This window comes from Triturus cristatus, chromosome 6 (assembly GCF_964204655.1).
Source record: "Triturus cristatus chromosome 6, aTriCri1.1, whole genome shotgun sequence".
NCBI classification, from domain to species: domain Eukaryota; kingdom Metazoa; phylum Chordata; class Amphibia; order Caudata; family Salamandridae; genus Triturus; species Triturus cristatus.
The window spans coordinates 1,478,763,258-1,478,776,500 of record NC_140589.1 but is presented as its reverse complement, the minus strand read 5'-3'; the positions used below and the strand labels follow the sequence as shown (position 1 = coordinate 1,478,776,500).

At 50.7% G+C, this 13,243-nt stretch overlaps 1 protein-coding gene across 2 annotated transcripts in view; it reads left to right on the top strand.

Moving 5' to 3' along the window:
* Window positions 1-13,243, top strand: part of PSME4 (proteasome activator subunit 4) — a 1,714,764-nt gene that overhangs the window by 1,340,281 nt on the left and 361,240 nt on the right. For both annotated transcript variants that reach the window (XM_085612595.1, XM_085612594.1), the window contains one exon: window positions 572-780. In XM_085612595.1, the coding sequence (XP_085468721.1) occupies window positions 572-780 (209 nt within the window). The remainder of the gene's footprint in view (window positions 1-571; window positions 781-13,243) is intronic.

Genomic DNA, 13,243 nt, shown 5'->3' with positions numbered 1-13,243 from the left:
TCCGTGTGCCTCGAAGGCACGGGAAAAAAGGGCGGAACTGACGTCATCACAGTGACAAGGCTCTCTCATGGCTCCAGTGAAGTCAGCGGAGCCGCGCGCGGAGCCATGCTATTGTGACGTCGTCCTCGTCGGCGTGGAGAGCTACGAAAAAATTCCGAATGTTGCTGGCACCGGGGATATTCACAAGGTGAGGAATCCACAGGAAGATACTGTATCCACCAGAAAAAGCGTTACCGAAGGTAAGCAACTTGTTATTCTCAAATAGTGATTCTCTAAAAATCGCTATTTGAGAATCGCAAAACCATTCTTTGATACATATGCCCCTTAGTCTCTACCAGAATGAGCGTTATCAAATGTAAGTAACTTGTACTTTATGGCCACAGTGAGAACCATGTTAGCAGTGTCTGTGGTGAGCTTTAGGAATGAGCAAATAGAATTATGAACTTCACAAAATCTTATGAACATCTTTGCTCTGTCTCTTCATTATTTTTTTGATGTGAACAAAACTACAAAACACATAACCATGTTACTGTAAATATACTAAGCATCTTCTGTTATTTTGTCTTTCCAGTGTGTTGACATACATATTCATGATTGATGTTTCCCTACCGAGTACCACTCCAACAGTTTCACCTCATATATCAGAATTTACTTCCCGAATTCTTCACAAACTCAAACCCCTCATGGAAGCAGATGAAGAGATTCAGAACCATGTTATGGAGGAGAATGTTGTTGGTGACCAAGATGAACGAACCCAGGCCATTAAACTTTTAAAAACGAGTAGGTTGAATATTTTCTGTTAGGAATCATTTGTAGGAAAAATCAAAACGTTTTTCATATTTTAAATCCGCAAAGAAAACTTGCATCTCAAGTCTCTACCATATATGTCATGCAGTGTCCTCATTTTTTAAGGCAATAGTAACTCGTAGCTAGTCTTTTTGCCCATGACAGGAAAACGACGAGGCAAAGCCTAAAGTTGTGAGTGAGCAAGTGGTGGTGTTTTTCACACTGACATTAGAACTCTGTGAGTTGGAATGAACTCCACTGTCTGAATAAAGTATCATCTTATTCCAGTAAGAGTAATTAGTTTAAAAATGTCTGAAATTAAATGTTATTTAAAAAAATATATATAATCAATCCAGTAGGATGAAGCTGAAGCCTTCTACGCCTTTTCAAGAAGGCAGACCTTAGCCAGCTATTCTCAAGGCAAAGATGCCTCTTTTAATTCAAATCCATTACCCATCGAAAGTTTGATATTAGACTTTTTACTCATGTTCCTGTTATGGCTGGGCATCACCTATCTGATAGAGAAATCTAGCCGTGGATACCTTAACATGTGAATTCTCACCAGGCGTCAGACCGGATCCGGAAACATTTCTCAACAGTACCCCTGTACTGCGGGAGTGACGAATGAAGCTCCTGGCAGCATGGTTGTCCCAGGCTCCCATTTCCTTGAGGCGTTGGTTGTCTTCCCGGTCTGCAGTTAGCTGGTCCAGAGGTCATTCCCATGAGTGTCGCTCTTCATCCTGTAGTCAACGGGAGTGGTCCCAGTCTCCGGCTACTTCTCACAATAAGTGGCATCGCAGGAGAAAGAAGTCACGACCTTCTGCGGCTCCTTCGACTCGCAAAGTGGATTCAGGAGACTCCTCACGCCCCAGAGCAGAGGCCTCTGCTCAGACGTCACTCCTGCACCGCTTTTCCTGGAGCAGGGGCGACTTGGACCCATTTGCACGAGTATTACTGTGCTTTTCATCTTGTCTATAGACCCGCGCCATTCTTTGGAGCGCCTGGGGGCCCTAAGGAGGTCATAGCGGGTTTGCCCTTGGCGAAAGTCCGGGTCTTGGACACAGTGGTGCCGGTGCACGGCTCTCCGGGGTGTCCACCTGTGGTGCCGGCTGACTCCGACACAACATCAGTGGTTCCTCCGGCAAATGGTCTTATTGCCCTGGAGTGCTCCAAGCCGGAGTCGACGCACAACACTGTTGGGAATCTTGTGGAGTCGGCTTCCCCTATTTCCCTTGTATCTGCGTCACTGGACGCCGACCGACGCTCCTCTACCTTTCCATGCCGATGTCGGTACGGCGCCATTTCGGCGCTGCTCAACGTCGTTCACGTAGATGTTTACTGAACCAACGGTATCTGGGGTGCTTCACAGGAACAGTTGGTGGAAGGACATGAGGGGTGGTTCCCTTGGAGCATCCATTGCTTTTGGACCCTATTATGTTGGACAGCTGGATTACTGAGTTGGGTGATGCGAGCGGGTTAGAGTCACCCCCTGCTTCTACTCTTTTATCTCCTCCTGGCCTTGCCTCGGAGGCCAGTTCTTCTTTGGCAGAATTGTTGAAAAGAGTGGCTGATGTCTTACACTTGACTCTGCCTACGGTGGAGAAGTTTACAGACCCTCTCAATGAGGTTTTCACCCTGGACAGTTGGGGATTGACCAGTGCTGCCCTTTTGTGAGGCACTGTCTGATATTTTACGGAGGGCATGGGCTAAATCTGAGTCTGGTATGCCTGTGGACTGCATTATTGCCCACAAGTACCGCCATGCCCCAGTGACCTGCTTGCCTTATTTGTCAGTCAACTCACCACAGTTTCGCGGACCAGGCCACTACAGCTTCCCATGATATGGGTAACCTTCCCCTTTCCCCATTTGACAGACAGTCCCGAAAGCAAGACTCTTGACATAAACGGGTCTTCTCTTCCACCAGCGCGGCGTTATGCTCCACTAACAAGATTTGCATCTTCTGGCACTTTTCCCATGTCTTGTGGGATTCCTTGGTGCAGCTTTTGTCATTATTTCCAGAGGCTAATAGGGGCGAACGGTACCAGCTGATTGTGGACAGATGCCAGGCAGCCAGGTTGCTTATTAGGTGTAGAAGGGACTCCACTGATTCAATTGGTCGAGCCATGGCATCTGCTGGGCAGTGCGCTGGCGCGCATGGCTTTGGACTTCTGGATTTTCAGAAGTTATCCAGTCAGTCTTACTTGACATGCTGTTTGATGGAGTTCACCTATTTGGTGCCCACGCAGATGCTGCCTTAAGTAGGTTTAGGGACTGCCGGGGAGGTTCAGACCCTTAATCTGCCCCTACTCTCTCTTTTCTCATTCTACGATTAAAAGGTGATGTCCCTGTTTAAGGTCTCCCCCCACCTCCTTTTTTTGGCTTTGTGCTTCCAGTGCTGTTTGTTATGGGTGTTTTATGGTATCAGTCACCAGATCGGTTGTCCCTGCCTTGGCGGACCTCCTTTTTCGTTCGATTCGATTGGTGTTGGTGACTAGTTGTCTTGCTTGAGACCCTTCATGAGTTATTTTCCTTTCCGTAGGTGTGGTTTCTGTGTGCACCTTGTTGTGGGAATCCTCTTGTCACAAGATTTAATTCATCCTTATGTGCCATCAGGCACTTAGGCTTATTGCCTTTTGTTCTTTTCTTTGACTGTGGCTCTAGGATTCTGCCAATCCTGCCCTGTTATTACATTGGAAGCTCTGTTGCTTAGGTTATGGTTTTCCTTTGGCAGCCTCTTGTCTCACCCGTGTGTATTTATCCAGTGTAATGGTAGACAGCTTTTGGTTTACACTCCTTTGGAGCTTTTTCCTTCTGCAGCTTTCCATGCAGAGACGTATTATTCGATAGTCACAATCACAACATGACATCTCACTCTTTTTGTCACTGCCACCAGCTCTTCTCTCCTCCTCTCTTACCCACTTCTTGTTGGTCAGTGCTAACTTCTACACAGCTATGTAGGCTAACTGGCCCTCAAGTTCTGTAACTTTAAGGGACCGTTCTGGTCCCTCTTTGGTGGATCACACAGATCCTCCCCTCCCACTAGCTGTAAGCCGGGCCCTGGTTAGTGAAGTAGTAGACAAGCCTTCATCATCCTCCTCCTGAAGGCTGGAAGGGTCAACCACAGGTTAAATTTCTCCCTTTGGTTGATAGCTCTTCTCCTGTGGGATACAGGATGTTTCCTTCTTGTGGCCTTTGGTGTCACATGCACCTGTACTGCATTATGCTACCTTTTCTGGCTGGAGGTTGGATCTGGCTGTCTCCATGGAGACTTTTGTTGCCTACGGGCATGCTACCCTGACTGTGCCCGCTCTCGTCTGCTTCAGAAGTTTAGCAGAGTTGGGTCTGGTTGGTATTAAAATGGGAGACATCCTGGGCTTCCAGGTACTGTTTCTTTTCTATTATGTTATGTTATCTTCTATGCCTTATGGCTGTTGCAAGATCATGGTATGGACCTGTGATCTGTTCTTCCTTGGAGGACATACATATGTGTTTATCTGTTCCATATGTATTATTATGTGCCTTTTTTGGGCTTATGATTAGATTTGCTTTCCTCCATCTGTCTTGTGGGTGATTTTTCCATCTGGATATCCCGTTGTATAGCTTCCAAAGATCTGTTTGTTTCCTCATCCTGACCTTTTAAGTATTGTGTATTTTTGCGGCTTGTTCGACAAGTGTTCTCTATCATGTCTATTTTCCTTGTGGAGTACATGCCTATTAGGATACTTTTAGCAGGCACCATTGTCTTTTCATCCATGTCCCCCGCATTCTTCTTGGAGGGACGTCCCCTTTTTCACTATTATTTCACCTGGTACTCGGGACTCCTTTCAGTTCTGTGTGTCTCTGTGTGTGTACGCGGAGTGCTCTTTGGCATTGCCGTGTCTTATAGGGCTGCAACACAAATTGCCTCCATAGATATTAGTAGGACTGTGTTTTGGTTGTTACATGTTTACATCATTGCCCTTATCGGGCCTATATGCACGCTTGGTGCTGGAACTTCTTGATCTGGCCTGCTTACATTTTCGATATCCAGATCCTTTATTGTTTCATTCTATTTCCTTAAGTCCACCTTTGGGTGGTTGTTTTTCCAACAAAAAAAAGAGAGAGATGAGAAAACTGGGTGAGCTTTTCTCTACGGAAAGACGTATTGTGCTTCATTTCTCTAGGGCCTTAACCACCTTTAGATCATCCTGAAACTCGACTTGAAGAAGAAGAATCACTGGACTTCGACATTCTGCTGCACAGAAGACTGAAGAGAATCTCCCTTGTGGTTAAGGAGTGACCACCCTGTGAACCCAGGCACCATCCAGCAACTCAACGACTGCTTTGCCGCCGCCTCCCGCCGGAGACCGAGCCCAGAGCCCGACAAGACCCAGACTCCCAGACATCTCAGAGCCTGATCCACAGTCCCTGCAAAGAAGAGACCCGTGGAGGCACCGAGAGCCGTGGGACCGGCCATCTTGAAACGTCCACGACACGCTGACTGCGCAGCACCCGAGGCATCCTCATCGTTGTGCATAGGGCTCTGAGAAGCCCCAACACCAAGCACCAAAGACCAGCCCTCCAGCATCCACGAGATCTGCGTGGGGCCCTTTTGCTTTTTGCCACTCGACGCGTCATCCTGGTTACTGGCCCGTTGGCTAGTGGCCATCTTGGCGACGAAATCTACAAACAACACTACTGGTCTGGTTGCCCCAGACTGGCCCTTGCTCCTGTGAAAAGGAGCAGCCCCTCTGACCTTGCTGGTTAGAGCACCAAGCTTTCATCGACTCCTGCGTGGCTTGCATTAGCCAAGGCCTGTTTGCGCCAATCGAGAAGCCGACACCGCCATCAGCTAGAGCCTTCGTGGGACAGCTCGTGAGTGACTCCTGGACATCGTCGACATCTTCACTTCCACGTGGCTGCAGAGACAAGCTTCACTTTTTCACCTGTTGGCACCCGACATCGCCTGGTTCCTTCCTGGTTCCACGCCGGTCACTGGCTAGTGACTCTGAACATTGTCACCTCTGCTTTCAGGTCTTCTACTCTTCAGATCCACCCTTGGATACACCGGAACTCTTCTCGCCTGGCCGCCTGCAGCATCTTCATCTTCAGGCTCCATAGACCTGCACGACGAAACCCGACGCACTTTGACACCTATGCACCCGCTTCCTGTGGGTGAGGTAACGCTGGCACTCCGGTGCTCCTGTGTAGAGAAACATCTCTAGTGTCTAGGTTTCCAGTTGTTAGGTTCTGGTCCATCCAGAAGACTCCCTTTGCTTAAACTTTGTGACTTTTACACACCCATTGAATCCAATAGGTGCACGCGTGTAACTTTCTGATGGATACATCTGCCAGTGGATTCCTCACCTTGTGAATATCCCCTGCGCCAGCATTCCACGGAACTTTTCTTTCCCAGCACTCCACGTTGACGTGGGCGACGTCACAATGCATCGGCTCCGCTCGCGACTCCGTACGACGTCACCGGAGCCATAAGAAGCCCACGTCGGCGTGATGACGTCAGTTCCCTTTTTTCCGCGCCGTCGACGCGCAACGGTTTTTTCCAGTGCTCTCTAGCTACTTTGTAGTATATAGCTGTGTTACTGTTTAAAATTCGGTATGTCTTCGACGAGGAAGTCGGGCTTTAAGCCCTGTAGGGAATGCGGAGGTCTGATGTCCATGACTGATCCGCATCAAGACTGCTTATGGTGTCTTTCTTCGGACCACGATATGGAGGAATGCGGGTGCTGTAGGAGTATGAATCCTAAGGCACTGAAGGAGAGGAAGACTAAGCTCTTTATGAAGAAGATCGGTGGGGAGAAGAGAGGGAGGAAGAAGGAGAAGTCGAGGCGGGAGTCGTCGACTTCGAGATCGTCGAAGTCGAAGAAGCATCACAAAAAGAGAAAGCATTCTTCTCGACGTCGGTCCTCGAAGTCCAGGAAGTCGAGGTCGACTTTGCCCCGTCGGCATCGGAGCAAGGACTTGTCACCTTCTCCTTCTCCTTCGAAGTCTCCAAGAGGTTCTCCTTCGTCGAAGCGGGCTCCAGCTCAGTCCCCGACGCGGTCACCGGCTCCGACTAAGGCGTCGACTCCGGTTCGAGTGGAGTCGGATGTCTCTATGGATGAACAAGAACAGGAAGAGCCTGCTCCGGTGCCTGATGAATCTGCGGCTCCGGTGGAAGATACTGCGGAGCCGACGCCGGAGACTCCACAAAGGGATACAGGGTCTGTTCCTTATCCGCAATTCCCGGCTCCAGGTACCGATTCATCAAATTTTCTAAATGCCATGTATGGTATGTTTAACAGGGCGGCCTTCCCATCCGGAGCACCAACTGGTCCCGTGGGTCCGATGGCGTATACGCTAGGGGTGCCGCAGCATTATGCTCAGGCCCCCTTTTTGCCCTTTATGCCGATGGCGCCTTCGTGGCAGTTTCCGGCGCCGTCTGGGGATCCGACACGACTTCGGATGGACCATCAGACTTCGGAACCTTCTTCGACGCCGCGTCCGACTCCATCGGCTCCACGTCCGGCGCCGCCGACTCCACCTATGGCGCCGCCGACTCCGGTACCTCTGGCTCCACCGACGCCGCGTACGACGTCGACGACGCCGGCTCCCCGGATTCGATCGAGGAGGGAGGCCCAGAGGGTTTTGGAGGAAGGAAGATATATGGAAGAAGGTGAAGTCGACTCTTCTTCAGATGGGTTTGAGGGAATTGAAGAAGCAAGTGGGTTGGATACCACCCCTGAGTGGGAGCATACGTCAGCTAGATCTTCTCCACCTCAGGAATTGGCGCCCTATCATGTGGTGATTAAGAAGGCCGCAGATCTCTTGGATTTGCAGCTGCCCTCTGTGGAGTACAAATCAAACTTGCTTACGGAGGTGTTGCATTCTCTGACATCAACTTCGTAGCCTTTGTTGCCTTTCAATGAGGCCATCTTGGAGCCGGTCTTGGAGGTGTGGAAGAAACCTCTTTCATCTCAGGCGGTTTCCAAACAGGTGGCATGAAGGTACAGGGTTGCACCAGGGGATCCTGATTTTTTGTCTACACATCCATCTCCGGAGAGCCTAGTTGTGCAGGCTTCTTGTTCAAAACATGCTTCGGGTGCTTTCCCTCAGTCTCCAGCTGATAGGGAGTCAAAGAAAATTGATCAGGCGGCCAAGAAGTCCTTCTCCTCAGGAAGTATGGCGCTGAAATCATCTAATGCCACATGCCTTCTGGGGCGTTATGTTCATGCCTTGATGGACTCTATTAAATCTTTGGCCCCTAATTTGCCTGAGGGGGATAAGTCGTCCTTCTTGGAGGTTGTTGCGGACACTCAGGCAGCTGCCAGACAGGTGATCCAGTCAGGGCTGGATACGGCGGACTCGGTGGCGAGGATTATGGGGTCGTCTATAGCCGCAAGAAGGCAGGCGTGGCTCCGTTCCTCTGGTTTCTCGGCAGATGTTCAGGCCACGTTGGTTGATCTGCCATTCGACGGACAGAAACTGTTTGGGGAGAAAGCAGACTCTGCCCTTCAACGTTTTAAGGACAGCAGATTGACGGCAAAGTCCTTGGGTCTGCAGGCTCCTGCTAGGGGTTCAGCTTTTCGGAAGTTTAGGGGTTTCGGAAGAACATCCTTTCGCTCCTTCCGACAGCCCCAACAGCAGCAGCAGCAACAACAGAATCCCCTCTACAGGTCCTATAGAGGGAAGCAAAGGGGTCGGAGAGGTTCTGGTCGCAACCCCTCTTCCTCCTCCTCTTCTGCTCCCAATGAGGCTTCAGGGAAGCAGCCCTAGATCCCCTATCCCGGATCATGTAAGTCCTGTGGGGGGTCGGGTGTCCTACTTTCTACGGGGTTGGAAATCTATTACAACAGACCTTTGGGTTTTGAACCTCGTAGAGACTGGGTACGCCCTTCCCTTTCGGGAGTTTCCTCCCCCTTACCCTCCTTGCCAAGGTTATTGCTCGGAAGACCATCTGCTTCTCCTACAGAAAGAGGTTCTAGCCTTGCTTCATAAGGGTGCAAGAGAGGTGGTTCCGGAGCAGGAAAGGGGTCAGGGATGCTACTCCCGGTATTTCTTGATTCCCAAAAAGGACGGCAGACTGCGTCTGATTCTGGACCTCAGAATCTTGAACTTTTGCCTGAAACAGGAGAAATTCAAGATGCTGACCCTTGCGCAGGTTCTTCAAGCGTTGCAGCAAGGAGACTGGATGGTGTCGCTCGACTTGCAGGACGCGTACTTCCATGTCCCAATCCTGAAGTCGCACAGGAAGTATCTCCGTTTTACGGTTGGGTCGCAACACTACCAGTTTTTGCGGTCCTCCCGTTTGGTCTTACTACCGCACCTCGAGTCTTCTCAAAGGTGATGGCAGTGGTGGCTGCTCATCTCAGGAGGTTGGGGATTCCAGTTTTCCCCTACCTGGACGACTGGCTTCTGAAGGCAGAGTCCCCAGAGATGGTGCAGCGTCATCTGCGGGTAACATCTCAGCTGTTATACGACTTGGGTTTCTCGATCAATGTGCCCAAATCTCACCTGGTGCCCTCACAACGCGGCCTGTTCATAGGGGCGGTACTGGACACTACTCTGTGTCGGGCATTCCCTCCTCCTCAAAGGATTCTCGACATTCAGGAAATGGTCCCTTTATTCCACAATGGAGCGGTTGTTCCAGTTCTGAAGGTCCTTCGCCTGCTCCGTCTGTTCGCCTCCTGCATACTGTTGGTCAACCATGCACGCTGGCACATGAGGGCGCTCCAGTGGTGCCTCCGCAGGCAGTGGTATCAGCACAATGGAGATCTCAGGGAGACGATCAGGATCTCTGGAGAAGCTGCAGCGGATCTATCTTGGTGGAGCGTGGAGGGCAATCTGTCCCAAGGAAAGCCCTTCCATCTTCCTCCATCGGTGGCCACAGTGATTACGGATGCATCCACCCTAGGGTGGGGTGCTCATCTGGGGGATCTGGAGATCAAGGGTCTTTGGTCTCCAGAGGAGAGGTTGCTTCACATCAACCTTCTGGAATTGCGGGCGATTCGTTTGACACTCAAGGCCTTCCTCCCTTCCCTTCGCGGTCAGTCTGTTCAAGTCCTGACGGACAACGCTACCGCGATGTGGTATGTCAACAAGCAGGGAGGAGTGGGGTCGCGTTGTCTCTGCAGAGAGGCTCTGCGTCTCTGGTCCTGGGCTCAGGACCATCAGATTTGTCTGGTGGCAAATCATCTGGCTGGGGTGCTGAACGTGCGTGCGGACAGTCTCAGTCGACAGTTCTCCGCCGACCACGAGTGGAGGCTCCATCCGGAGGTGGTTTGTCACGTTTTTCGGACGTGGGGAACCCCTTGGGTGGACCTGTTCGCCACTTGCGAGAACGCGCACTGCCCGTCGTTTTGCAGTCTCCAGTATCCGATGCAGGGGGCGTTAGGGGATGCGTTTCAGTTGAGTTGGGGCTCACAACTCCTTTACGCGATTCCTCCCATACCCTTGATTCCTCGGGTTCTGAGGAAGGTTCGCCAAGACCGGGCCCAAGTTATATTGATCGCCCCGGATTGGCCAAGAAGGGTGTGGTACACAGATCTTCTCCACCTCTCCTCGTGCCCTCCGCTCTGTCTCCCTCTGAGGGCAGACCTCCTCTCGCAGTCGGAGGGGCAGGTTCTACACCCCCACCTCCAGAGCTTACACCTTCATGCCTGGAGATTGAACGGGGCAACCTGAGTTCATTCTCTCTCCCGCCTGATGTGGTGGACGTTATTTTATCGGCCAGGCGACACTCCACCAAGTCCATTTACTCCTACAGGTGGTCTAAGTTTGTTAAATGGTATGGAGAGAGGTCCATTGACCCTTTAAAAGCCCATCTTTCTAATGTTCTCCAGTTTGCTCTTTCCTTGGCTCAGCAGGGCTGTGCTGTGGCCACGGTCAAGGGTTATCTTTCGGCCTTATCGGCTTTTCTATGCCTTCCTGATCAACCGTCGCTGTTTAAATCTCCGGTTGTTCTGAGGTTCATCAATGGCCTTACAAACATGTTTCCTCCCACTCCTTTTGTAATGCCACAGTGGGATCTTAATCTTGTTTTAACCTTTCTGATGGGATCCCCATTTGAGCCTCTACATAGCTGTCCTTTGAGGCTGTTGTCCTTTAAGGTGGTCTTTCTTGTAGCCATAACCTCGGCAAGGAGGGTGAGTGAGCTTCAAGCTCTTAGTTCTAAACCCCCGTTTTTAACCTTGCATGCTGAAAGGATGGTTCTCAGGACCAGGGCTGCTTTCCTGCCAAAAGTTGTCACTCCGTTTCATTTGGGGCAGTCCATTACTCTCCCTGTTTTCTATCCGCCTCCTCATCCTTCCAAAGAGGAGGAAAGACTCCATCGCCGGGACCCGAAGAGGGCTGTGAGTTTTTATTTGGACAGGACTAAACACTTTCGTCTTGATGACCAATTCTTCATTGGCTATGTTGGTCGTTCAAAGGGTAAAGCGGTGCACAAGCGCACGCTATCGAGATGGATCATCCTTGCCATCAAGATCTGCTATGCCCTGGCTGGTAAGACTCCTCCTGAGGGCATTAGAGCTCATTCGACTAGAGCAAAGTCATCTACATCTGCTTTGGCCCGTGGTGTTCCTGTGGCAGATATTTGTAAGGCCGCGACTTGGGCCTCCCTCCATACTTTCGCAAAGTATTATTGCTTGGACTCTGAGATGAGGAGGGAGGGCCACTTCGCGCGCCCTGTATTACAAGACTTTCTGGTATAGGAAGGTGTACACTGTGAGAAGTTGGCCTGATATATGATGTCACTAATTCTAGTGTACACCTTGTATCAGTCCAAACAACCCTTATGGTGATTGGTTGTAAAGTCAACCTTATAGACCAGCTATCCTAGTTGTAGCATGGACAAGAGCAGTCTTAGGCTAAACTCTGAATGGCATGTGAAGCCAGCTGTTATACCATCTGTAACCCCTTGAATACCAAATGAAAGGACACCACATCAGATATATATATAAAATAAAGTGTATTTATTCTAGTCAAACCCTCAGCACTCTTTATGAGATTCGAGGTAAGTACAACACAGTCTTATTTAAGCATACATTAAGTCACACAGGTAAGTGCTACAGTTAGGCCCTAGGGGCCACGCAAACCATATACTATAGAAGTGGTATAAGGACCACTTTCACGGAAATAGAATAGGCCTAGGCCTAGGGAATCGTTGGGGCTACACTATACTACCCAAGGTTAGGAAGTGGGAGGCCCACGGGATTCAGGTGCAGAGTGGAAACACTCACGCGTAATGCGTATAATCGATAGAAATAGTACTGTTTAGAATTAATAAGATTTAGGACACTTCTGGAGTAGCTAGGATGTCGAGACTTAAGAACTAGACACTAGGATAGTCAATACCCTGATGAGTACCGGAGTACCCAAGTTACCTAGCCCACGGGCTGCGGGTGCATCGGTGTGAACTTGCGTCGGGTTTCATCGTCGACTCCTATGGATGCCTGAAGGAAAGTTGCTGACAGGCAGTCAGTGAAGAGTGTCCGGTGGATCCCAAGGCCGGGATCAAGAAGGAAGGATACCTGCAAGCAGAAGGGACAGAGTCTAGGTCACTAGCCAGTGACCACGTGGAACCAGGAAGGAACCAGGCGATGTCGGGAGATTGCAGGTGAAGAGGTGAAGCTTGTCGCAGCAGCCACGGGTACCAGGAGACGTCGAGGAGCAGGACCAGGAGGCGAACTGTCCCACGAAGGCTCGTGCGGTCGGCGGCGTCGAAGTCGAACTAGGACTCACCAAGCCTTGGCAAGCAGAACCCACGAAGAATGGAGGACTTGCTTCTGGTGCAGACCAGGAAGGTCTGGGGTGCTTCTCTTGTACAGAGGAGCAGGATCCAGTCTGGAGGAGCCAAACCAGCAGTGGAAAATTGAAGGTGTGTCGTCGCAAAGGTTACCAGCCACCGGGCAAGCAACCGGACAGACGCGGCAAGCAGGAAAATGCAGAAGGGCCCCACGCAGGACTCGTGGAGTGTGGGGGGCTGATCTTCGGTGCAGATGGTGCTTGGGGTTTCTCAATCCCCGGTGCACAACCTCGAGGGTGCCTCAGAAGCTGCGCTGGAAGATACTCGCCACTTTTCCCAGGTAGCCGGTCCCACGTCTCTCGTCGCCTCCACGGATCTCAGCTCGGCTGTGGATGTGGATCAGGGTCGGAGAGGTCTGGAAGTCAAGGCTCTGGTCAGGCTCTGCAGTCGGTCCCTCGTAGAACTTCAGCAAAGGGTAAGTCTCTTGATGGTGCCTGTTCGCACAGGGTGACCACTCCTTGGCCACAAGGGAGATTCTTCAGTCTTCTTCTTTTCGTCGAATGTCGAAGGTCCAGAGTGTCTGTTCAAGTTGCAGGTTCAGGATAATCTAATTTAGCAGGGCCCAACTAGCTACTAATATACTGGGCTAGTGGGCTGGGCTACCTGCAAGGTCCCTCCTGTGGGTGGGACCAGAAAGGGGAGTGGCTACACCCCCTTTCCTTTGTCCAGTTTCGC